Source organism: Alosa pseudoharengus, unplaced genomic scaffold, assembly GCF_046254945.1.
Source record: "Alosa pseudoharengus isolate Yale_2024_CS ecotype anadromous, Long Island Sound unplaced genomic scaffold, YU_APseudo_1.1 YU_APseudo_1.1_scf_10, whole genome shotgun sequence".
NCBI lineage: Eukaryota > Metazoa > Chordata > Actinopteri > Clupeiformes > Clupeidae > Alosa > Alosa pseudoharengus.
In genome coordinates, this window is record NW_027468565.1 from 3,583,504 (window position 1) to 3,611,252 (window position 27,749).

The following is a 27,749-nucleotide window of genomic DNA, read 5'->3' on the forward strand; positions in this document are numbered from 1 at the left end:
AAAGAGATGAAGAGAGGTCAGAAAGCAGTCAGGGCAGTGCTAAGGAGTATATGCCATTGCCTGAGGATCCAGCACCATGGCCAGAGAAGTTGACGAATGAAGAGAGAGACACAATAGTACGCAGATTGGTGAGCAGAGAAAAAACAAATAAAATCACAGCAAAAGACAGGGAAGGGAAACCATTACCATTATAAGAGTTGTTTGATTAATTCAATGTGTGATTAGATAGTAGTTAGTTGTGAACCTCATGCTTCATGCTTACAGCCGGTGGTTGGTTGGTTGAGGGGGGGGGGGGGGGGGGGGGGGGGGGGCATGGCCACCACTTGTGCATAGAGCCCAGAATTTGGTGCTACGCCCTGACGAGGGGTCTTCACTTGCACCCACCAAGCTACCACTATACATCCTGATAAAGTTCCCTTGGCCTTTAGAATTAAAATAACCCCACATCATCACATACCCTTAAACATACCTAGAGATTGTGATGGTTTTATTTCAGTTAGCCTAATAGCTGGTTTGATTTGCATTGAGAGATGATGTTATGGAAAGTACCATGCCAATGGTGAGATATGGTAGTGATTGCATATATATATATATATATATATATATATGTATATATATATATATATATACACAGGATTCTTGGACTTTTATTTTGATTTCCAGAAATCGAAACAGGAAGTGTGCTTCTTAGCAAAAATGTCTTTGGCTTTTATTTTGACACTTCAGTTCTCTCCTACAGAAATCGTGACCGGATGCAGCGATAGTTTCCGCTTGTTTCAATGATTTTTTTTGTTCCCTTCAAGTGTCAACGTATTGAAAGTGTCGTTTTTGTTTGTAAATATCAAGGTGGAAGTGGACAAGGTGGAGGCAGACGGAGGACTTTAGGCTACAGGTAATAGTTAACGTTACAGCCTTAACGTTTTAGCATAGGCTGTATTTAGTCATAGTCGCTGATATGACAACACTATTTGTGCCCATTAACTTGTGATATCTACTTAGGTAGCGAGGTTATTAGGTCGTGGCATTTATTTCACACAAACATACGGGCATTTGTGGATATGTGTCGATATTTGTGGGCGGTAACTGGTATGCCATGTTGTTGGAGGTGCAAACAAACGCTGCATCGCCATTGAGATCACGTAAGGTGCCTGTTTCGAAGTAAAGAGCAACTTGCAGGTTGGAAACCCCTATAAAGCATAATAGATAAATGATGAAGTAACTAGGACTCTAGAAAGACTCAGAAAGAAAGAAAATATAACTACCCCAGAAACAACATATTGTGATAAAATTATGAGAAAATAACTTCCGGATATCCATAGGGGACATGCAAAAAAGTCCTAAGGTTTAGTTTCATGTGCTCACGTGAAACTTTCATGTGCGCATGTAAAACTTGAAATGTGCAGCACTCCACCAAACAGGCCTTTATGGTAGAGTGGGCAGATGCAAGCCGATTTTTTCCAGGATTTTCCCAAAAAGCACCTGAACGACTCTCAGACTATGAGAAGTAAAATCATCTTGTCTGATGAAACGAAGCCTGAACTATTTGGCCACAATTTCCAATGGCGTGTGTGGAAGAAACACTGAGCTGCACTGATGTTTGTCCTTCTTTACGCTTTTCTCATCTTCTCAAAGGAACTCTGGATCTCATTCATAGTGACCATTGGGTCCTTGGTTACCTGTCTGACCAAGGCCCTTTGTCCCGGATTACTCAGTTTGGCTAAGCAGCCAGAACTTGGAAGACTGTTGGTTGAATGAAGTTTGTACGTTAAATGGTTCAAGCTGAATTAGATTCAGAAAAACTGTTGGAGGAATAATAATAATAATAAGAAGCCTAGTGATAACAGAACAGTGCATTTTCATGCACTGTAACAATAATAATAATAATAATAATAATAATAATAATAATAAACCTATTGAGAACGATACAGTGCATTTTCATGCACTGTAATAATAATAATAATAATAATAATAAGCCTAGTGATAACAGTACAGTGCATTTTCGTGCACTGTAATAATAATAATAATAATAATAATAAGCCTAGTGATAACAGTACAGTGCATTTTCATGCACTGTAATAAGAAGCCTAGCAAAACCAGTTTTTATGCAATGTAATTACAGAAATTTTGGTTAGAAGAAGAAAAAGAAGACGATGAAGCCTATTGATAACGGTACAATGCATTTTCATGCACTGTAATGAGAAGCCAAGGAATTTTCATGCACTGTAATGAGAAGCTAAGGAATTTTCATGCACTGTAATAATAAGAAGCCTGTAGTGATAACAGTACAGTGCATTTGCATGGATTGTAATAACATCCTACTTTCCTACCTATCATAGCTGCTTAGAATAAGGTAAACCATGTAGAACTCATTGTGTGTTTCAATTTCACTTTCTGTTCACGGAGCCTTTCACCATGGTCTGAAAAACATGTCAGCATTGATAACGCTTGAAACATACGATGCCAATGGATCAAAAATATTGGAACCGGTTCTACTCGATTTTGATTCTCGATTCTCACCCCTACACAAAACTATTGCAAACGAAAGTAATGGTGCATTCAGTTATGCGGAGGGACAGAGTTGCTAAAAAGTGTTGGCAAAATTGGAGCTTGCCAGATGAATGGCTAGCTAGCCATTGAACATAACAAGGCTTGTGATCATAACAAATGTTACATAACCATTTGTGTGGCAAGAATACAATTACCAATAACCATATAATAACCAATCAACTCCCTCACCTACAATCAGAGTAAATGAGATAATGATATACTGTTTGTGTGTCCCTTTTTAGGTATTGAATGACCGATACTAAGCTTTAATTAGCAATTGTAATATTCAGAAGAAGCATTCATACATTGCAGAAGAGGGAACATGAAGAGGAATAAAGGAAAAGTAAACATTGCGGAAAAGGAATTTATGTTTGAGTTCAAGGCAGGGAGGCAGCAGTGTGTTTTGAAAACTCCACTGCAGTTCCCAGTCCAAGAGAATATAAATGACCTCCATGGAAGAATCATGCTGCTGCATAAAATCCCCTGCTTTGTAGAGAATGGTAAATCCTCCTCATTTGTACAGTATTTGCATAAGAATTAGGGTGTTTTCACACTTGGTCCCTTTCAGCCTTCTAAACGAACTCCAACTCCGCTTTTTTATGCATATGTGAACATGGCAACTGAACTCAGACCCCTCTAACATGAACCGAACTGAGACCACCTCGGGAAGTAGTCTCAGCATGGTTCGCTTTGAAGTCCACGGCATGGTTCGCATTATCTGTGCATTGTGAACACAAATCGCCCTGGGTTCTCTTTCACATTTTGCATTGTAGGTTAGCTAAAATTGGACATAACAACAGTAACCAGGTGGGGCGGGCCTACCACCGAATTAGAAAGTGTGATTGGCTGACGTGTTGACTGACAGTTCAAGAGAATCTTTGCAATAACTCGTAATTCATTCTGAAAATGTATTATAATACTGTATATATATTTAAGAAAAAAAAATATTTCTGAAACAAAATCACCACACCAATTGTGGGTTATGATAATTATTTCAACCTGAGAGCAATGATGATGAACTCAAATTTATGATGATGAATACAAAATTAACTGTCCCTTTTGTTTTGGTCCACTTTCTGGTCCCCTTTTAGTGGACTGAGTTCAGGTCTTTTAGAAGGGACTATATGGGAAAACACCCTTACAAAGCAATTTGGGTTTGGAAGATACCATTTGTACTGATACCTGATTAAAGGGATACGCCACCATTTGGGGAAATACACTCATGTTCCACCTCCCTTTGAGATAAACAATTGATTTTTACCTTTCTCCAGTTCATCCAGCCTCTCATTACGCCTGGATGAGAGTATAGTTCCATGTCAAATCAGCCTAGAAATTGCCACGTTTCCCTTTCCGTTAGTCTTATTACACTCTAACTTGAGAAGAGACCTCTAAGAACTCTTAGTCACTTTTAAGCATGATGCTAGCGGGCAAGGTGCTAATGGTCTAATCCGATTCAATGATCTATGCTAGGCTGGAGTTAAAAGTGGTATCACCAGACTCTGAGAACGACTGGATGAACTTGAGAAAGGTAAAAAATAAATTGTTTAACTGGAGGGGAGGTGGAAAATGAGCATATTTCCCCAAATGGTGGCCTATCCCTTTAATGTGAAGTAACATGTAACATACTGTACCTTCTCAATAGACTTGAAGTCGTGTCTGTCCACCTTCATTGAGAGAGAAACCAATCAAGATTATGACAGGATTTCTGAGCAAGCCCTTCAGAATTTGTTGAATGGTGAAGTGGACATTGCTGAACTCACAAATGCATGGGCCAAGGCCTATTCTGAGGTAGGTGAAACATTAAAGCCTGTCCTTTTGGAAAGGACATTTTGCTGGCAAATACACCTGCCTGCACATGCACACTCCATAGAAAACCCGTGGGGTGAGGCACAGGTGCAAATACACAAGAGAGGAGCTAGGAATCTGGACAGTTTGGAGAGATTGTACTCTACAACTCTAACAACTTCATCAAAGGAGAAGATGAAGAGTTGTTTTTTATTGGCAAGGGGAGTCTTGGGTACCAATAATTATGGTACATGTGCTATTGATTTAAAAAACAAAAACAAATTAAACTGTTTATTTTTACCCTCAGAATACATTTGCTTTCCTTCAGGGTTGGATTTTTCCTATTTCTTATATACTGTAGACTCCCTCACTCAACTTTAGTTCATATGCCTCAGGCCAGCTTGGTTGCAAACAAAGAGGCCTTGAAGAGATATTCAGGACAGTGAACATATAATGGCAAATATTTTTCAATGTTCTCAAGTTCTACAATCATATTATGCATGGTTTTGATGAGATTGAAGGGCATTTTATGGGCTGGACAATAATTTTAAGTATTGTTTGTAATTCAGAAAAGTGTGGTGATTTCAATGGGTTGAATACTTTTGAAAAAGAAATCCTGAAATCTGATGACCAGTAGCCATTGTTATGAATAGTCATCCAACTACATGATGATGGCTTGTGTACTTCTTGTGTCCATCCAGACCACTCTGGAACATTCACATCCAGAAGAGCCAAGTTGGGATGAGGACTTTGCAGATGTATACCATGAACTGATCCACTCACCTGCCTCCGATACCCTGCTCAACTTGGAGCACAATTATTATGTTAGCATTTCTGAACTCATCAGTGAGCGGGACATGGAGATCAAGAAATTACAGGAGAGGTTGGTACGAGAAATGTGGCTTGCTTCAACAAAAGAAACCCACATGAGTATATACAGAAGAAATACAGGAAATGTTATGCCACTCTTGAACTTCAATGTCAACATATCATTTTAAAACCCTGTCAGTCAAAAAAGAGGTCCAGCCACTTTGACATTCCTCCAATCATCATATCCAATCATCATACAGCACCTGTACAGTTAAGAACAAAATTATCCATAGCCCTGGCAAATATGGATTTAATGTTGATTTTCTCTTGACCAATAGTTTTCTCTTGACCAATATGTTTGTTCTGACTGACGATGACATTGCCACGTGGCATTGTAAGACAATGTGGTAGAAACATGGAATCAAAAAAAGAAGTGGCGTTTTAATCTTTTTTAAAAAAAATTTCTGAAAAATGGCATGTCCAAAATTATTCATACCCTTTTTAAATAATCAGTGGAAACATCTTTTTTGCATTCACAGCTTTCAAAATGGTTCTTATAATACCGACCAAGCCTCTCCATGTCTCCACAATGATTTTAGACCACACCTTTTAGCTGCAATACGGGTTTTGAGGCAGGAACGATTCTTTGCCATCACTTGTGGCTTGTGCTCACTTTTTTGACGGATTGAGGTGTGGACTCTGGCTGGGCCACTCTAAAATGTTGATATTGTTCTCTGTTAATAATTTCTTGCCTTGTTTGGCTGTATGTTTTGGATCATTGTGTGGTTTCATGGTCCAGTGCCGTCTTTTGGGGTAGGTCTTTCGGCACTGTTGATATGGAGCCTTGTGGTCAGGAGAAATTAAGCGCAGCCAGTGACAATGAAAGTGGGTGATGGAAAATATATATGATTTTATTTGAACCGAATCCAAAACCGGAGAGAATATATATACAAAAGTGAAAATAAAGTAGAGAAAAATATTTTTTTCACTAGACAAATAACTTAAAACAAGCAAAAGAAAAATGGTAAGTCGCGCAACCGACTGGAGAAAACCCCGCAAATAAATCCGGCCACTGCCGCACAGCACATTACGTGCATACAAGAAAAAGAAGAGCTCCCCAGCACTCCCAACACTGGAATTTAAATTCACAGGTGCTCAGCCAATTAACCAATCACAAGACTCTCCTAATCAGACTGGCACTAGCCAGCCAGGGTCCCCACTAATGGGGAAACAAGGGGAACTTGCCCCACTGCGTGACATGCGCAACTCAAAGCAAAGTAGACCTACATACATAGAAAAGTAACATACAGTACAGACAAAGACATAACAGAACCCATGTGCACCTGGGGGATATTCCAAGTACATGATTTAGTGACACCTGGGTAAGTTAACTCAGAGTAAGTCTAATAGAATAGCTGTATGGCTTCATTCTCCTAAGAAAACAATGCCATAGGGCTCTTGTTGTAGGAGGTTTACCACTTACTCTTAGTTAACTTAACCAGGTTTGCCACTAAACCATGTACTTGGAATACCCCCCTGGTTACTGTCAAAAGTGTACAATAATAAAGAAAGGGCAAGCAAACAATAGACACAAAAGACAAAATGACCAAATATAATTAAATTGGACCCCGTTTACACGAGCATGTGTATTTTTATAAACGAAGACATTTCCCTACGTTTGAGCCTTTCATTTAGACGCAAACGGAGAATTCGCCCCGTAAAACGGTTATCCAAAAAAACTCCGGCCAAAGTGTTTTTTTTTTGAAAACTCTGTTTATGCGTTTGGTTCTAAACTGTGGTAAACGGAGTTTTGGGCAGCCAACGTCACAGTATGCGACAGAAGTACACCAAATGTGCGACCAATGTTTACATTTACATGTTCTCACGTGCGACTTTTCAGGGTTCTGATTGGTTAATGTGAGCTTGAGGCTATCGTTAGACTGCCACTGTGGTTTGGCGTGCTCATGACAGCATGTATGTACACGGGTTCGTGTAAACACATTAAAAAAAAAAAAACGGTCTCGTGTACATGCAGTTTTATTTGCAAACGTAGATGGCCAGATATTCGTTTAGGAAAATACCCTGCTTCGTGTAAACAATATCTTAATCAGTGAGATGTGGATCACAGTGTCACAGGCACACTCCCTGATCTTTTCCTCCCGAATCTTAGGCCCCGTTTACACGTACATGGTTATTTTGAAAAACTGAGACATTTCCCTTCGTTTGTGCCCTTTGTTTACACGCAAACGGAGAATTCGCCTCTGAAAACGAGGTTTAAGCAGCCAACGTCACAGTAGGCCTATGCGCCAGAACTTGCACCTGCAACCTATGTTTTGCCTACATTTACATTTGGCTATGGTGATCATGGATGCATTCAGAGTAGCATTCGCATTTATGTTGGTGCAAAATCTTTTCGTCTGTTTGCAATTGCAAATACAGTTTAAAAGAGAAAGAGGAAGTAATTTGTTGCTATTGTTGCTATTTTCGGGATTCTGATTGCTAATGTGGGCTTGAGCTTCTCGTTACACTGCCACCTACAGGTTTGGCATGCTCTTGACGGCATATATACACGGGTTAGTGTAAACAAAAACTTTTCTGAAAACTGACAGGTATACACTATGTTATTTTTGAAAACGGAGAGGGTGAAATGTCCGTTTATGAAAATAGCCGGCCACGTGTAAACGTTGCCTTAATGTAGTCCCTTGTTTTAGTGTTCCCATTCTTTGAGGTCACATCCCAGAAACATCCCAGAAGGTCACCAGGTCCAACCCTGAAGATTCTGCAATGTTTGACAGATGAAAATATTACTTTTGTAAGGGTTCAATTAAATTTGTGTCTGCAAAATTTGACAAACTGTTATGGGCATAACAAGAAATGTCCTTTTCAATCTCAGGCAAGCAGCTGAAATGGAAACTGTGATGCAGGAGCTGGGAAAGACATTCAGTGATCATGATGTCAATTCAGTGGCCTCTCAGCATTTTGATGCTCAGCAGGTAGGACATATTTCACAGATGAACAAATGACCGTTATCATTAGTTGTTCTCTGTCCTTGAAAACTGTAACAGTGTTCTCTCTGCTTCTTTGATTATGATCAGGTACTGGAAAGTAAATGGGCCACTGAGTTAAAGCACGTTACAGGCATTCAAAAACAAGAATACCAGGAGTGGGTGATCAGACTCCACCATGATCTGAAAAACCCTAACAACAGTGCAATTAAGTAATACCTTCTTACTTTTTCAGTGCATTATTACTCAGACCTGCCAACCTGTATGCATTTGCATACCAACCATGAATTTTCACATCAAAGTACGGTACGATTATTTACTTAAAACGAGCAGACATCCAACTTCTCCAGAAAGTTCCTAATTAGAATCTCCCGCAAATCTAGATGACCTGATAGACGAGGCACTGTTGCTCATCTGTCCATCATCGTACAAAGCCCAATTTGATTGGTCCGAACAGCTCTGGTTCGGGCATAGTTACTCCACAACGGAACCAAACTGAACTTCCCGACCTCAAATGTAGTGGGTCAGCTGACATCCAGGCTAACTGTAGCCCATGTTCAAGTGAATTAAGTATGTTGGCATAACATCAGGGAGATGTATTTCTTTACAAAAGAAATATCTAATATTAATGGATTTAAAAGAGCTAATAATAGACCAGGCATGATTGAATAGAGACCACAGATGAGAAAATGGACAACATATCCACATCAGTCCTCATCAACATTTTGGTGTTTTTCATAGGTCAGGATTAGTAGACTCTATAACAGATTGTCAACATTATAGAACTACTGTAAAAGTTTCAGTTTGCACTTTCAGGAACACATTGGATCAAATTTAGATAGATATCCAACATTAAAGATGGGTTGCTATCCAAACTGTATCCTGCGTGTATGGCTATGTCTGTTTTTGGCTGCATGAATGAAGGCCAACATGAGGATTTTTTTTTTCTCGGCTCGAGGTGCTACTCAAAAAATGTCTTCAAGGTCGGCAGGTCTGTTACATGTGCATTTTGTGTTGCTATACACGTTTAAAAAGTGATGTAGATACTTCCAATATTCTTTTTTTTTTTCAGTGAGGAGATTAAGGTACAAACCAGCCAACTAACAGAAGCCCTTGAATCTGGCTCTTGTCTTTTTGAGGAGCAGAGGCAACTGGAAGAAAGCTTTACAATCCACTTAGGTATGTCTCTGGACACCGTGAGAATCAAGAATCAAGCACAAATCATATTCATTTTGTTCTGTGTAGTTAAATGTTATACTTGAAGTCATTTTGGCAGAGGAGATATGTGTGTTTGGGATGAATGACACAATAGAAACAGATTTTCAACAACACAGAAGTAAACAATTTTCACATGCAACTGAAAATGGTTGTGTCTGCTGAACCTCCTGTTTAAAATAGCAATTGATTAGTAATTAATTAATTGTGTAGCAGTGTGTTTTGGTTTGAGCATTTTAGACAGTAAATAATCAGATAATGCACTGTGTTTAAATGAAGAAAGCACTTTATAAGAAATTATTATGACTTATTAATTATTGACATACTGTGCTGAGAATGGCCACTCAAAATATATCTCAATACAATATGGGAGGCCGGCGCAGCACATCATCTACCCACTTCGTAGAGGTGAATAACCTTGGGTGGCGAAATACAATCTTGCCATCTGACCTCCTAATTGTATTTTTTGTTTCCTCCCAAGTTAGCTTTTCCATCCTCTTCTGTCGTGTTATCCCAGTGAAGCGAACTAGCCGGAACTAGCCGTCCGGAACATTGAGCACAAGGCGGAAAAAAATACATTTCTAAAATGGCCGTGGTGAATAGATTTTTAGTTCTTCAGTTAGATTTTTAGAAAAAAGTTTTATCAGAAAAATATAGGCGTTGCTTTGCTTGTTTCTATGACAAGAGTAACTTCACAATATATTACCAGGATGGTTAGCTTGCTAATGTCCTAGATTTATATAGACAGATAAATACTTTTATTTATCCCAAGGGAAATATAGGCAACTTGCCTATATGCTCTAAGTTCACTTTCAATCTCGCTCGTTGTTATTTGTTAATCACTTGGTGTGATTAAAATTAATGGTTTATTACAACTGACTGTTTAATGGCGTGAAGATTGGTGTTGTTGCAGCAATTTTTCGAGGGGTTGGGTTTCAACTGTGATCAATTAAGAGTTAGTTTATGCGTTATGCCACTCCTACAGCGCTGTCAACTAATTATGCATTTTTCCACACAAGTCGTTTATCTGGTAGAGGAGGTGGGACAAGATTTCTTGTCTCTAACAACTGGAGCACAGTTGCTACCTGCTGATGGTAATTTTGATACCACAGATAAATGACGACCCAGTCAGGCGATGGAAGGAAGGTTATTTACAATGATTCACATCAGGGGAGAGACAGCATGACTTCACATTAAGATTCACCAGCTATTCTAACTAAACAGGAAAATAGGCAGGGTTTAAGTATCCTTCCAGGTTGACGGGAGATTTTTTTGGTTATACCATCTTACGTGGACCATACTGAATTAGTCCCTGATTCGTGCCAACCTTTTCCAGTGTTTCTCTGCAACTGTGCAGAGTTTGATGATCAGTTTGGAGGGGATGATGGTGTTGACTGCTGAACTAAAGTCAATGAACAGCATTCTCACAAAGGTGTTGCTATTGTCAATGTGGGACAGGACAGATTGAAGTGCCGTAGAGACAGTATCCTCTGTGCTCCTGTTCTGGCGGTAGGCGAATTGGAAGGGGTCCAGTGAGGGTGGTAAGCAGGTCTTGAGATGGGCCAGGACCAGACTCTCGAAGCACTTCATGATGATGGGGGTGAGTGCAACTGGACGGAAGTCATTGAGGCTTGTTGCAGTGGAGTGTTTTGAACCGGCATGATGGAGGTGGTTTTAAAGCATGCGGGAACAGCCGCCTGGGCTAGTGACAGATTAAATATGTCAGTCCAAACCTCAGTCACCTGCACAGCACAGGCCCTGAGTACGCGTCCGGGGATACCTTCAGGACCAGCAGCCTTGCGTGCATTAGTCCTGCTCAGTGCCGTACACATATCGGTGGCGGAGAGTGTGAGGGGCTGGTGATCTGCAGAGACCACTGCCTTGATGGCCACCTCCTTGTTGTCCTTATCAAAGCGGCCATAGAAGTGGTTCAGCTCATCAGGCAAGGAGATGTCGTGACATATTTGCATCTTTTTAAAACTGCTTTTCCATGTCTCCATAAAATATAATAATGTAAACACAGATATTTGTGCTTTTATTTAGAATACATAGGGTTACTGCCTGGACGGGATGAATGAAACACGTGTTTCATACTTTTTTTCATGATAAGACGTCTTAAAATAAGTAAAACTCTTATGAAACTCTTACATTACTTTGGGTGTCATGAATGGCGATTTTAAACTAAATGTATGATTTTTATTCCTTGAATTAAATAACATAACAATGTATTTAACATACAAGTTCTAACAATGTTGAAAATTAGGACAGAACAGGCATTGAAATCAAAAAAGAAAGTTTGGGATGGTGTGATGGAAGACTTTTTAGTTACAGTAACAGGATTTTCAGAGAGAAACCGAAATGGCTATGTTAAGTAAAAAAAGTGTGCAGTATGTATTCCTCTGTAACTTTTTAAAGATATATTGGGGGGAAAGCCAAACAGATTGGGTTCAGTGTTTTTTTTCTAGCTGGCCACATACACCATCTCCTCATTGGGGAAAATAAAAAAGAGGCATTCAGAAAAAAAACACTTCAACATCAGTGCTTAAAAATAGGTACTTCTCACAATGGAAATGTGAGTACAAGACCTTGTACCTCATACAAGACACATTCAGATTCTGGTAATGGCTACATGAGCATTAAACCTTAAATATTAGGGTGGTCCTTATATGGGGTGAAAACATTTTTTTTGGATATGTTCAACTCTCACCCCCTAAATGTGTTACGATATCAATAAAATTACACTCTGCAAAATTTTGAATTGTTCCTACAATATCTAGAAGTAGCTCAATGCCTTTGAAAATATTTCCGGAATCACTCATTTTTGCAGAAATTGTACCATTTAAGAACGCACAACAAAATAAAATGCAATATTATTTGTTGGTCAGACTATATAATAAGGAGAATAGCAATAATAAACAATGTCAGTTAAAGGGGAGCAATAATAAACAATAATGTCCATTTAATCAATAATAAAAAAAACTATAACATGGTAAGACTGCATTAAAGAGAATATCAATAGTAAACAACAATGTCAAATTAATCAACAGCCTAATGGAAATAAAACAATATTTTACAAACCATAACGCATAAGAAGCACTTAATGAACTAAGATATGACAGATATGCCTTTAGACCCCTCTTAAATGACCCAAAACTATCACAGGAACGGAGAGCACTGGGCAACTCATTCCACCAACATGGAACCACTGAGGAAAAGAGTCTTGTGTGTGTTAAACTTCAAATGTCTTAAGCAACCTCTAAATATTGATTAATATTGATACAATTTTGCCCAATTATTTTTTTTATTTATTCAAACATATTGGTGGGGTGACTTTCAAAAGTTGAAAAATAAGGACCACCCTATTAAATATTAATGGGAATGGGACCTTTCCCTCAAAGACAGAACTATGCATTTTTGTTTTGTTATACTATGATGTGATGTGCTATTGTCTTTGTGATCAGGCGCTCAGCTAAAGACCATGCATAACTTGCGTCTGGTGCGGGGCGATGTGCTGGAACTCTGTAAGCACCGTCGGCATGGTAGCAGTGGAGTGAAATTGCGCCGACTACAGACTGCCCTCTCTCTGTACTCCTCCTCACTCTGTGGCCTTGTACTGTTGGTAGATAATAGGGTTAACTCCTACAGCGGCATCAAGAGAGGTTTGTGAACCTTACCATGTTTTTTATTCTTGTCCCCATGCTACACAGAGTTAGGGTTACAGTTTGTTGATGGTACAGCCACATCTATATATTTACATATAAACTAACATGTGTCTCAGCTGTATTTCTCTGAGACATTCTGTATAAAGTTCTTCTTAAGTATTTTGTTAGGCCATTAACCTTCTTTACCCACATTTTTTTGCATTGGATTTCATTTCAGATTTTGCAACTGTTTCCATGGAGTGCACAGACTTCCATTTTCCACGTCTGGAGGAACAGTTGGACATGGTACAGCAAGTGATGTTGTATGCACGAGCACAACAAAGTAGTAAGCAAAGAGAACAGCCAGGTGAGTAACATTATCTATGAACTATGTCAAATGTGACACAACTAGTTAGACTGCAAGTGGTCGATTGCTGTAGTCAGCTAGCTTCTAACAAGCAATAGCTCTCAGATTACCCAGTTTTACACCCACACCGGCTGATCCTCAGATCAAACTAAACCTCAATAGAATTTTGGGTAACACTTTACTTGATGGGTGAGTTCATAACACATTCATAGCAGCTGTCATAAACTGCACATAAAGCATTCATGACTGTTTCATGAGAACCTTTCTCACGACATTCATACTAAACCTTTCATGAATGTGGAAGACAGAACAACGCCAACTTGTCAAGATACAAATCCAACAATCGCAAAGCAGCATTGCCGTTTTTGTTCCAAACCTCTTACCTGGGGCCTATTGCACAAAATTAGGATAAGGGATTAAGCCGGGATATCTTGGTTATCCTGGCTCAATTTATCCGTGATCCAGTTGCACAAAAGCGGGATAGGGGGCAGTAGGATATGTTATGGTATAAGTTACCATGGCGATTTATTCTGTGGAGCTAGCCTGCTCCAGACCAGGCTAAATTCCAGGATCTATTTAATCTCATCCCTTATCTCAGTCAGCAGTCACCACAAACGAAAACCAATAATTATTCCACTGCCCACTACACATTGTTATCACATATATCTAGACCCACTGTCATTATTTAAACGTTTGTGATCATTAATTAACTTTTACATACTCGCCATTCCCGACCTGTCATGCGACAATGTGACGTCACGGGAGTGCCTAACCATTTCGCGTGTGGTGGTCGCGGAACTAGTTGCAATATTCTCCTAAACAGAGGTGTTGCTGTTTGTTGCTGTTGTGAAAAGGCCATCACTACCTACTTCACACCGTAGAACAGGGTTGCCACGGTGAAATTGGACAGGGGGCCAGATTTTTTTTAAGTGAGACCTCGGGGGCCGGATTACACTTTCGGACTGAAAATGCCAAACACTGAAAATGCCAAACACATGGATAGGTAGGCTATTTGAAATTATTCATGAAGGCCTACACATCAAAAAGAAATTCCATTGGCACCAAAATAGCCTCACAATGAGCCCTACAATTACATAACCTGAAGCAGGAGACAGTTACCCTCTAAAAACGTTTTCCTATCCATCCAAGTAGCCTACATTTCTAAATTAGAAATGCAACAAAATAGACTAGGTGCCAACAAAACACATTTCCTATAAATAACACAAGAAAGTAAGCGCCAGAATAAAGTAGTCCAACAATAGGCCATGAGATTGAATATCCAGTAGGAATTAGTAAAATAAAAAGATACCTTTTAACTTTCACCAGCTTGTCCATATCATGGGACAGTTTCTGGGCAGTGGCTATTTAGCCTACATAACATCATTCAGATGTCCGTGCGTGTGGTGGCAAGGATTAATTGCAACAGATACATAGTAGGCTAATCCTTCGACGGTGCAACACTGCCGTTTAATCAGTTCCATTTGTATCGCCTCTGGGACCTCGGAAGCGTCAATCGTGAATGGAGAGCAAAAAAGCGCCAAGTCCTTTTCCAGTTCAGCAAAAAAATGTGAATCGATTGTCAAACTCCGGAAAGCAAGTTTGCGTAGCCTACATGTCCATACTTGATTAACAGGCTGAGATTTTAGACAGGGGAAGTGGGCTGCATTGCGCTTGGAGAGCTGCGTCTTCCATAACGCCGGTTTACTTTGAAAAGCACGACCACTATCATAATACTTCGTAACGAGTTTGATAACATTTCGATAGCAACTAGTCTACCGTCAGCATGCTGCTGTGGCTGAGGCGAGCAGCAGCAACAAACCAACTGACGGATTCCACCGAAAATTAAATACAAATAAAATAAAAATATGTTCTCCCCTTATCACCCGCAGGCCGGATGTGACATACAGTCGGGCCGGGTCGCGAATTTTTTTTTTGTAGGGTGGTAGGGGAAGAGTCCCGCCCTACTCGCCCTGTGATTGGCCAGCTGAGGCTAGAAGGCTACTACCTCGTCCGTTTCTATGGAGATGGGTCCGGCCCGCGGGCCGTAACCCTGGCATCACTGCTGTAGAAGAAGCAATGAAGCCGCTCTAGTTGCCATGGTGAATCAGTGAATCTGTGATCGGTGGCGGGGTCTATTTGAGGGAGCCGTGAACGCGCACTTATCCAGGATAGGTTTCACCTGGCTTGATGAATCTGTGTCTGCTCATTCTGGCTTGATCGTTGTGCAACTAATTAAGCCTGTACACTCTTGTTTTGGATTCATTGAGAGCAGCTCAGTAACTTATCCCGGATGTCTTAATTTTGCTTTTGTGCAATAGGCCCCTGAACATACCACATCTGAGTCAATGGGCTACTCCAGTGCCAAAAAGACAGAACATGGTCAAGCAAATAATTGTTGTTTCATAAAAATGCATTTGTTTTATGATGTAACCTTTGCAGATGATTTTGAGTATACGAGAACATGAAAACGCCATAGAAGTGTTTGGTGGTGGTGTCTGGAACACTCAATTTTATCATTATCAAGGCAGCTGTACATCATTGTATTTGAAACTGTGTTTTCACTGTCCACACAACAACACAAACCCAGCGTTTCCAAATGTATGCACCTCAGAGAGTGTTTTTGGTGACAGAACACGCCGTTTTAATATGGATGGAAGGGCTAAATGGAGAAATAATTAAGCCTATTCAGAATTACCCGGCAGAGTGTTGACAGAGTTGAAACTGAGAAATGTGTTATTTTATGAAAATATACAGTATATAATAAAATATCTTTTTGAATTTGATGCCAACAACTGGGGTTGTACTTAAACTAATGAACTATTGTGCAACTGTTCTCAATCTCATCTAACAACAGATTTTTTAGGTGAGGTCTTTAATATTGGATAGTGTGTTTGACACATATCTTTGTGCACAATAGAACTGCCAAGAACAAGTGGAGCTGAGGATAAGAACAAGAATGTTGACAGAAATCCTGCAAATATCTTGCCAGGTATGCCTGTCTGTCTGTCTATCTGTTTTGTTGTGCAGTGTTTGTTAAGAGCGTAATTAGCACGCCAGTCCACATTAAGTTATAATCACTTAGAGTTCACAGTTAAATTCTGATGAGTAAAGGATTAGCAATTAGTGGTGATGCTTTACATTCCAGGTGTGAGGTGCTGCCATCAGGCAGGAGGTATAGGGTACTGTCTAAACCAACCGGACTTGCAGATCATTCATCCCTACCAGTATTATACTGTTGAATACGTTACGAAGGGAAAATTATATGATCGTCTCTGTGTGATAATACTCTGGTGTTCTATTAAAATTCCACTGATGATATTGCACTTTACTATTGATACCGGTACTAATAATGCTGCACTTTACTATTTTATGTCGAGATACTTGGTGTTGTGTATTGTTTTTGTGTGGGGTTATGGGAGGGTTTAGTGTTCCTGTTGTTGTCTGTTGTCGGTTGTCTATCTGATGAGCCGCATGGTGATGAATTTTCGAAAGGATCAATATCTATCTATCTATCTATCTATCTTTTTAGAGCTAAATAAATAATATACTGTATAAAGAAGACATATATTTGGCCCTCCAACGTCTGTCTCACACCTAAGCAATGTACTGAAAAATACTTTTAGTTAATTATCTCCATTTCTTCTCGGAATTTATTTATTTATTTATTTATTGACAGTTAAGAGTGTTAGTGTGTTGCTTAGTGTGTCTTCCATATTAGAGTTGCATGTATTATTATATTCCGTTGACGGTATTAACATATTCCTTTACTTTTCTATCCACTTTTATTTTATGATGTGGTTTTCTTTCACTTCTGTCTAACATCTACTCCTTATTCCTTTTATTCATGTGTGCTTGTATTGCAAAATGATTAGTCTGAACTCTAAAGCACATTGGGTCAGTTTATGTTGCTTGAAATGTGCTATAGAATTGAAGTGTGAACTGACTTGACTTTTTCCCCAGGTGAATTCTACATTACTCGACATTCCAACCTGTCTGAGGTCCATGGTGTGTTCCACTTGTGTGTGGATGACAATGTGCGCTCTGGGAACATCACAGCCCGTGATCCAGCCATTATGGGCCTGCGGAATATTCTCAAGGTCTGCTGTACCCATGACATCGTCACCATCACAATTCCCCTTCTGCTGGTGCATGATATGTCAGAGGTGAGACTTTGCTTTGTATGGTCACATGAGGTATGTCATTTTTTTGATTGTCCATGAAAGAGCCTCTACAAAATAGGTTAGGAATTTCAGATCTCTATAATGTTTCATAAACATATAGCCTGGTTTCTTGCATACATTAACAAAAGAATATTCATAATTGGGTGGTCTAGTATTGCCATTGTGCAGAGCTTAAAGCCATTTCCTTAGAGCCATCTTCCTGTGGGGGTTTCAGTATGAATAATGTATTTTAAATCTTTATTTTTCATCCCAACTCTATATCCTTCCTTTCACATACATACATACACAGACACACACACATCAGCAGTTTTGAAATCTAATAAACAGCTTCTTTTCCGTTCAGAAAATCGAAATTCTGCTTTAAACCTCAGATTTTCACCCCAACTCTATATCTCCGACTCTTTATCTTCCCCTTCGTATATTTATACGTTGTACATTTTTGTAATTGCTTGCAGGGGGGTTTTCTACTAAACTTTATCATGCCATAATCAGTAGGCAATCACAATCTTCAGTTTTGTCATTTGTAGACCTTTGTCCCAAGAGTTATCACACCAACTTTCACGCCAAGAACAAGCAAGTCAGGGTTGCCTTCTACAAGGATCCTTTGAAGTTTGTGAAGTCTTTATTGATGGTTGAAAGAAGTGACTTAGAGGAGTATCTTCAACATTTCAACAGTCAGAGGCATGTGGATGTTGCGTTACACTCAGACATTCCTTCAATTGGAGAGATACATTGACCATAGGACAAGGCCCCATCTTGCACCCGTTGTGCACAGGCTGCATCCTCTCCCGGCCTGAATGGGACACCTTATCGGGTCTATAAAGGAGCACCTGATGTTCTGAAATTCATTGTGATTGCATGGAAGAAAGAGACAATTCCAAAGATGTGTTGCTGGGCAGGCAGTATTGTTATTCCAAAGTAGAGGAATGCAACAACCACAAGCCAGTTTCAACCTACAAGTTCCCTTAATGTTGAAGGAAAGATTTTTCTTTAGGCTGGTGGCACTTGCTAACAAGGCATTCCTTCAGAGAAAAGTTGAAAATGCCACTGACAGTAGCCAATTTTTCTCTACTTTCAAGTCTGTTCTCAATCCTTCACGGCCGCTATCATCTACAAAAATATGAATTTATTGTCCAAAATACAGGCAGATCCGGGAAGCAAAATTAGAGTCCAGGCATGAAATACAGGGTTCTTCAGTACACTCTACGCAACACTTCTTATAGCCAACGACCTAGGCCATTTCTTCTAGGCACCTGGTCCAAATAAGGCGACCTTGCAAAACTCTGGACCAGCTTTCCCCTTGCCTCACAGCAAGCAAGGATTAACTTTGTAAATTCAACTAACATTACACTTTAGATTCTCTGACTTTCTTGATTTCTGGACCTCCAGCTCTTCCATGTGCCTTCCCTCGTCTCCTGTGTTTTCCAGTCTCTAACATGAAATGAGCCAGCATTAAGTAGGCCAGCAAATTACCCAATCAAGACCTTGGGTTAAACCATTTTAGAGGGGTGACAGTCTGTACCAGTATCCCTATACTGTTAAAATCTTTTCCAGTACAAAGACACATACACCTACATACACAAAACATAAACACATACACAGCAATAAAACTGCCACTGAGTGTAGGTCGGTGTAGGTTCCACAGTCTTTGCAGATGAGGCACAAGGCAGTCTTTCAAAAGTGTATCGTAGGAGAGTGGCTAGGGGCTAAAGGAGAGGGCTCCTTTTCACACACAATTCCTCTTATGAAGAAGTTTCTTTACTTCTTCAGCAAAGTTGTCCCAAACATTCAGAAGTCCTTTGCCATGTGTAACAGACTGCTGTCAATGGCATTGATTTTGTGCTTCTGATTCATGTCTTTCATATCACTCCGCAAGTAATCTGTTCACTAATGGATTTCATTGAAAGTGAAAGCAGACGGGTTGATCAGCTGCGAGTGTTTTATTCAAGGTCAGTGTGTGTGGCAAACAATTTCTTTCTCAGCAGAACCCATGAAATGGTAAAGGCCAACAAATCGACACATAAAACACAAAAACACAAACACAAAAACACATAATTTATAATAACAATAATTAAGTTGTTACCGGGTTCGCGTCCAGCTTTATGCTGATATTGAATTTTCATTTCTGCCGTGTGAAGGCTACTGTGCTTTAAGCTGCCTGGATCTGTAGTGGTTTCCGCACGAGCCGGAAGGCCCATTAGGAGGGCATTGCAGTAGTCAAGGGCAGAGATAGCCATTACCTGTACCAAGAGCTGGGTGACGTGTTGGGGTAGATATGGCCTGATTTTTCTTACATTGAATAGTGTGAAGCCGCATGACCGCATGGTCAGAGATGGTTTGCTAGTCATCAATCATGACACCCAAGTTTCTTATAGCCTTGGTTGGAGATATAGAGAAAGAGACCATTTCCATGTTGATGTTGTGATACATGGTATGTTTGGCTGAGAAGACCAGTAGCTCAATCTAAGAGAGGTTTAGTTGGAGGTGGTGTTCCTTCATCCAAGTGGATGTGTCAGAGAGACAATCCGAGATCCACGCCGAGGCTTCAAGTTGTCTAACTTCATGGTGACTTCCTGTCATCTAACATTGCAAGAGATTGAATCCCACCATGTCCAAAAACAACTCCATTCCTTCAGTTATATCCTCACCACAGAGTACATCCACAAATGCTGGTTTTCTCCTGTCTATCAGTATTATCTGCCGTTAAAGCTGACTTCAGCAAAAAAGTGTTTACATGCGCTTCAGTATCCCGGTTATGATCTGGATTTTGAAGTATCCTGGTCTTGTATTTGTGCATGTAAACATCATACTGCCGGAATACTGAAGTGCATGTACTGTAAATGCAGTGAGAAGGCATCCATGCAAAATTACTTCAACAATTTCATTTTCAGGAGATGACAACACCTTGATCTCTATCTATATAGTATACTGTTAACCTTTATTACATTTAGCAGACACTGCTGTCCAAAGTTACTTACATACATCAACTTTTAACAAGGGATTACATTGTCCCTGGAGCAACTTGGGGTTAAGTGTCTTGCTCAAGGGCACAACGATGGAAGCCAGGAATTGAACACACAACTTTCAGGCTACTGCATGCTAGCCCAGTTCCTTAACCACTACACTACCACCACCTATGTAGTTAAAGCTGACTTGAGAGAAAATGAGAAAGGGATCATTGCAAAATGACTTCAATTTCATTTTCAGGAGATGACGATACCCTGGTGTCTGAAGCGAGCCGAACTGGTGTTCAAGTGTGTCAAAGGTGAGACTGACCAGGCAAATTAGAAAAACAATGCAATGCAGCACAAATTGTGATGAAAATGCAGGCTTTGAATTTAGTTGCTACCAAAATGCTACAGCAAAAATGAGGTGTAGCAACAGTCATTTTTTAAAAAGGCTTTTAAAAATGTGTCTTCAAAATAATCTTAAAAAAAAGAAAAAGACTGGTTGTGCAACATTTACAGCGGGTTTAATACATTTTTAGACTGTATTTGCAATTTCACCACCCAAAAAACGTCAGGTGGCGCAACCAAAAGTAAAAAAAAACAAAAAACGTTTTTTTGTAAGTATACCTAGTGTCTACAGTGCTTAAAGGAACCGTATGTAAGATTGTGGCCAAAACTGGTACTACAATCACTTTCAAATTACAGTAGAGTGGTGTATCCCCTCCCCCTCCCCTCAGTGTGGCAGAGCTGGCTACCCGGATGCCGAAACACTACTGACTTTGTGATTATTAGATAGGTGGAGGGTGGCGCATCAGGTCAAAACACAACATGACAACATCAACATCAGTTGAGGGCTGCAACTTCACTTTTTAAATGACAATATCCATGCCGGACTACTGTTGTCAGTGATATAAGTATTTGAAATGAACATGATTTCTTAATGTCTAGTGACATATCAGGGTCATTTTATGATTAATTGAAATACATTTCTTACATACAGTTCCTTTAACACATTATTATTTTGTAGTTGCCCTTAGTATCAAAAGTAACATATGAGTACTTTATTGTAGATAATAATAATAATAAGCTTTATTTGTATAGCACCTTTCATACACAGAATGCAGCTCAACGTGCTTTAAATTTGAAACATTTAAGACAATAAACCAACAATTTCCTACAAGTTCTTCAGTCATTCCTCTTTGTTGCTGTGGCCGTTTATGATCCGATCAGCAACATATAGACCGGTTTCAGGTCCCTAACAACCGTCGTTAAGGACGAACTCGGAGGACAAGCAAACCCAGAGCCGTATAGCAACACATTGAGAGAAAGACGCAAGGAGCTTGAAAATTGCTAACTTTTGGCAGGGAAAAGCAGACGGAAATTCCGCTGTGTGGTACAGGAGACATTTAATTTTTTTGTGATGTGTCCATTCAAAGCTAAAAATGTTTAAAACGCCAATAAAGTAGGCAGGCCTAGGTGCTAGACATTTGGATACGAAGCATTATGAAGCTACGAAGTTATGCCACAAATGTTATCTTCATGCTCAAGAGGAAAAACTCAAGTCATGTAGGCTAAATAACAGGGTAAAACAGTAAAACAACAACAAAGTGCGTACAGCGTTTTTATCATATTCCTCAGCATATCATTTTAATGAGAGACTTATGATCCATGAGAACGGAGGCTAACGTTAGCCTACATTTCAGGCAAATGACAATATGCAGGGTAGCCTAAGTTAAAGTTGACACTCCATTTGAGTTGTTTGTTTTAAGAAAGAAAACATGGGCTTGCAAGTAACGTTATTGCATAGGCCTACTATAAGGTAGCCTAGCTTATTATACGGCTCTTCACAATGCAAGTAGAATGCTCCATTGACTTGAATGGGATTTCCGAAAGTTCTAGCGGTCATTATTTGTTGGGAAAGGACCTCTGAAAACAAGAATGACCGCTGTCAATGGCAACGGAGTTTGCGCTTGGAACTTCATTCAAAAGTGAAAGCAGACGGTTGATCAGCTGTGTTCTAAAGAATGTTTGATTCAAGTTCAGCGTGTGTTGCGAACTATTTGTTTCTCAGCAAAAGCCACGACGAAACGGTAACAAAAAAGTGTAAAGAGACATATCATGGAGTTTATTTTTTCGTTTTGGCAAGTAGCCGTATAATAAGCGGGATAATGTATAGAACACCGGTCATTATGGGAAAATAAGCCCCTTCAGGGCGAAACAAGACCCCTCCGCTGGCGCGTCGGGGTCCGGTTCGCCCTGTCGGGACTTATTTTCTCCATAATGACCGGCGTTCTATACATTATCCCTTACTTATAGCTAATCCGTCATAGGCTCCTGCCCTGTCAGCTAACATCCAGCACAATGAATTTTGTGCATTGTAGTTCTAACGTTATTTCAGTCAATCGTTCAATGTGTGGCCAGGATAGGCTACTTTAAAGTAATTATCCTCTGACCTCAGGGGGAAATGATTGTCCACCCCTGTCATTATGTACCCTTTGAGTAGGTAATGTTCTTACTAAATCTAAACTAATTGTTTCTGCAGTCGAAGCCCTAACGTTAACATTAGCTTAAGCCTAACCTAACTTTACAGTGACTGGCCACATGTTTAGCCTACCTTCCGTAAAATCCGTTGCTTTTTCATAGGTAAATCCGCTACACCTCTAGATGAAAACAATTCAGACTCGGCTACACCGAAATATTTCGGCAATATGTTTTTATTCTTCATCTTATATCAAGTTCAGCCAGCTTGTTTTCTATGCGCTGTCAGTGTAAACAACTAGTGCTTGTCCTCCGAGTTCGTTCTTGACTACGGTTGTTAGGGACCTGAAACCGGTCTATACAACATAACATACCAAGAAATATAATATAATATAATACAAATACAGCGGTCGTGTCCTTCGTATGTTCTTTGTAATTGTTATGATTATATGAATTTATATACAGACGTTTAAGGAACAGCACGACCGGCAAACTGGCAGCCTTAACCCTAAACCCCCTACAAGCACGCCATATGGCAACAGTGGCAAGGAAAAACTCCATATTCCATATTCCTGGAAGAAACCTTGAGCAGAACCCGACTTAATAGGGGAGGTCCATCTGCTTCTGGTTGACTGCAGCACTAATAGCAGCAGTCAAATGTAGAATAACCTGAAAAGGTAGTCTACAAGATAAGATGACTTAACTAAAAGCTCCCATATACAGGTATGTTGTCAGGTTTTTTTTTAAAGATATCCACTGAACTCTCCTGTTTAATGTATAGAGGCAGGGTGTTCCATAGCTTTGGTGCATAATGGACAAAAGCAGCTTCTCCACTTTGCTTGTGGAGCACTTTGGGTACAATTAAAAGATTAGCATTGGAAGATCTAAGTTTCCTTTGTGGTTGATAAGATATTAAAAGCTCAGAGATATATGAAGGTGCTATGCCATTCAGAGCTTTGTAAGTAATTAACATAACCTTAAAATCAATTCTATAGGAAACAGGGAGCCAGTGCAGTTCAGCTAACACAGGGGTGATGTGCTCTCTTTTCTTGGTCATAGTTAAAAGTCTAGCAGCAGAGTTCTGTATGAGTTCCAATTTCTTTATATTTTTTTGTGCATTGCAGTACTCTAACCTACTAGTGATAAAGGCATGGATTAGTTTTTGTACCGTATTTTCCAGACTATAAGTCACTCCAGAGTATAAGTCGCATCAGTCAAAAAATATTTCATGAAGAGGAAAAACACATATAGGTCGCACTAGACTAGAAGTCACATTTATTTCAAAATTTATTTAACAAAATCCAAGACCAAGAACAGACAGAGACTATGTAACTGGACACAGAGGACAAAAACATGGAGGGCCCTATCATGACATTCTAAAGTGCATCGTCACTCGTCAAAAGTCTATTCAAATTTAGTAGGATGTCCAGTTCACATTGGGAGGGGTTTCGTTATCAAACGTGGAGCGCATGGCGCAACAAGGTGTTCCTAGATTTTTTAATCAGTCATGGGTGTGTTTGGGGCGTAACATCATTTTAAACCAATGAGAATGACATCTGTCATTCCCTTTAACGGCGCAAAGCGCGATATGTCAAATAAATGCATCGGTATTTTAACATTCAACGGCGCATTTGAAGGAGGCTGCTTGCGAGACCGTATGGAATAGTCATTCCTAAACCATGCTTTACTAAAACCTAGCATAGCTTTCACGCATTTCCACTCGTCTATTATTTGAACTCGTTGGCAAAGTGAAACTAACTTCACCAAGGAGTCAGTCAACGCAAGACAGTTATATGCAGTTACTTTCAGTATTGACTGACAATGGGTTACCACCGAAAACATAGGCTGGAAAAAGCAACACTTACCCTAATGTTGCTCAAATGACTGAATAAAACAACATTTATCCTGCAGAGGAGTTGCTTATATCTCGTGACAGTGAGTCTTCAGCTGTGCTCCATACGTGTCTTTCGCCTCTCCCCTAATCACTTTTAACCGTCATTACCAATTTGCAAATGATGGTGAATAACTACTCATCATGAGATGTACAGTATTTCGTAATATCTTTATTCTAATTATGTTTCCCATTGTAATCGTGCAATTTGTAATGCTTTGCATGGACGTGCGCTGGTGTGCGTTCATGAATGATAGAAGGATGGTGCGTGCACCTGCCAATATGACTGTTGACATGCGCTCTTAAAATAGCATATGAACAACTCGCCATTGACTTCTGACCAGGTTTAGGTGGTGTATGATAGCGATTTTTAGACAACACGCCAGGCCCCTCCCTAGGTTGTTAATTGCCACACCCCTGGGCGCAATGCTTAAAAAATAAACGTGCAAAATACCAAATTAAACTTTCCGCGGGTGAATAACGAGCTTTACGCCATGCGCTGGTGCCCAAAATACAGCCCGGAGAATTCTACCTGGAATGTTAATGAAGACGAAGGAGTGAAGGGCGACGAAGCTGAGGAGAGCCGGGCGATAACAAAGGCGGCCAAGTAGGAGGGCCCGAGGGTAATTTTAAAGCAATTTACAAAAGATTCACTGAACGTAAATGCTGATGAGGTACATGAAAATGTAGCAAAAAATGTGGAGAATGCAATGCAATCAAGTATTTTGGCCGATGTGAAGGCACAGGCCGGCAGCAGAGCAAATGCTCGGGAGGCTACCTCCGAGAGCGACAGAGTAAAAATGATCTGCGTTTTAAAAGAATGTGCAAACTTTCAACAACGCTTTACTAAGGGAGCTAAAATTATTTTAGAGACTGTTCACATGCCTTTCTTAACCAGTATGGACATTTAATCTGGAAAGGCAAGTTATTCAACTTAAGTCTTCAAAAGTATGTTGAAGGTGGTTACATTTATTTCCATTCCAATAACTTCACACATGCCTTTCTTAACCAGTATGGACATTTAATCTGGAAAGACAAGTTATTCAACTTCAGTCTTCAAAAGTATGTTGAAGGTGGTTACATTTATTTCCATTCCAATAACTTCACACATTACATTTCTGTTTGCACTGGTAGGCTATGCTGCTTTTCTTTGTCTAATTTTTCCTACTGTTTAGTTTACTCTTTTTTTACTCAACTACTTGAACTACTCTATTCCTCAGAGCCATATACGGCTCTGCTAATTTTTATCCTGGACTGCCACCTACTGGATAGAAAAGGCAACAACCTAGTAATTATGTGAATAAAAACCTACAACATGTTTGAATGGCCAAAAAAATGGACAAGGTGGTTTACCACACATTATCTTGGTGTTAGGGTACTGCTCATGTCATTGGAAACTTCAGTTATTTGCATTTATCATGCTAAAAACCTGACACCATGCACTATGCTGATGCGTGCGCCGTAAAAAAAAAATTAAATAAAAGAGAGACGTTGAACTTTAAAGTCTATAATGTTGGTTTGGCTCTTGATTGATTCACTCATCTGCCAAAATTGTTTTTAAGATGTTCATAGCAAATATGGATGCATGCGATTAATTTAGATTAATTAATCACAGAGTATGTAATTAATAAAAAAAAAAATTATCAATTCGTCAAGCCCAACAGCCCTAATATTTATATACTAAAATTTTATATTACTGTAATTTAAGTGGGGCAACTGTGGTATAAATGGGATAATGGGCTCTGCAGAGTTTGGGTAGCAGAACATGATGCACTAATAATAATATCCTAAATTCCTTTAAAATGACAAGAACCTTGCTTTCACATGATAGGCTTTATGATGGAGATGGCCTCGTGGGATGGTGGCATTTCAAGGACCGTCCAGTTTCTTGTTCCACAGGTAAAATCTTTGTTCTAAATGTACAAAATCTGAGCCCAATCTCTGCTTCATATACAGTTTGGTAACCCTTGTTTGAAATGTACTTTTAAGCAGTGCCATTGACTGAAGTATTAAATCTGTGCACTATCGAAATCATTTTAAAAGCTTTACAAAGCCTCAAAGTTCCTCTTACACTGTATTTGACATTTGTAGATTTTGTTTGTTGTAAATCCACTGAGATATTCTCTTTGTGCTTCATTCACAGAGTATCTCAGAAGAGATGTTCTATCAGCTCAGTAATATGCTTCCTCAGATCTTCCGTGTCTCCTCTACCTTGACGCTCACTTCCAAGCGCTGATTGAAACATTGTGTTGGACATTGGCTACATCAATGGCTGCTATCAGCCAATACCACTTTGTAGGCTACTCAAAGCCTACATGGTGTTGGGGGAAAGTAACAAACATCCATGTTAGGTGCAAATAAAACTGCATAGAAAATTTTCTCAGACTAAATCAACTGGCTGAAAAATGAGCCTATCAAAACAAAATTGTAAGGCCTGCTGTCATTTGTTTTTATCTCATTAAGATTTTCGAATTCACAGATTTGAAGGCCCCTATTCTGGGCCTTTTCTCTGCGATTTTTACTAAAGTGTCTAGTAGTGTGAACTTGCAAGAGATTTTCTAGTCCAAACTTTCCATAAGTGTCCTGTAGGCCAGAGTAAGGGATTTGAATCAGTCCTTTTAGGCAAGCCCCTAGCTATTTTTCTATTCAAGTGAATGGAGAGGCATACAGGAGGTGGCGGGATATGTGTAGAGACTACTGCCATATTGGTGTTACAAACTAATTCTGGACACTATATGAAGACAATGAAAAGTAACAAATGAATGAACTAATAACTAATGTCTTCTTTGACTGATTAAAGTTCAGACAAAACACAATGCTGCATTTTGAATCTGTAATGGTCTTACTACACTTGCAGGTAGGTAAGCTAATATTGCATTGC

General features: G+C 39.6%; 1 protein-coding gene across 1 annotated transcript; it reads left to right on the plus strand.

Moving 5' to 3' along the window:
- The first annotated feature begins 754 nt into the window (after positions 1 to 754).
- ferry3 (FERRY endosomal RAB5 effector complex subunit 3) lies at positions 755 to 27,684 on the plus strand. The gene is made up of 14 exons (XM_076302983.1): positions 755 to 892; positions 2,790 to 3,047; positions 4,190 to 4,335; positions 5,034 to 5,215; positions 8,036 to 8,135; positions 8,238 to 8,359; positions 9,220 to 9,326; positions 12,824 to 13,021; positions 13,242 to 13,370; positions 16,288 to 16,359; positions 17,331 to 17,533; positions 20,759 to 20,816; positions 26,700 to 26,767; positions 27,012 to 27,684. The coding sequence occupies exons 2-14, from the start codon at positions 2,870 to 2,872 to the stop codon at positions 27,102 to 27,104; spliced, it is 1,656 nt and encodes a 551-aa protein (XP_076159098.1). The 5' UTR covers positions 755 to 892; positions 2,790 to 2,869; the 3' UTR covers positions 27,105 to 27,684.
- Positions 27,685 to 27,749: the final 65 nt, after the last annotated feature.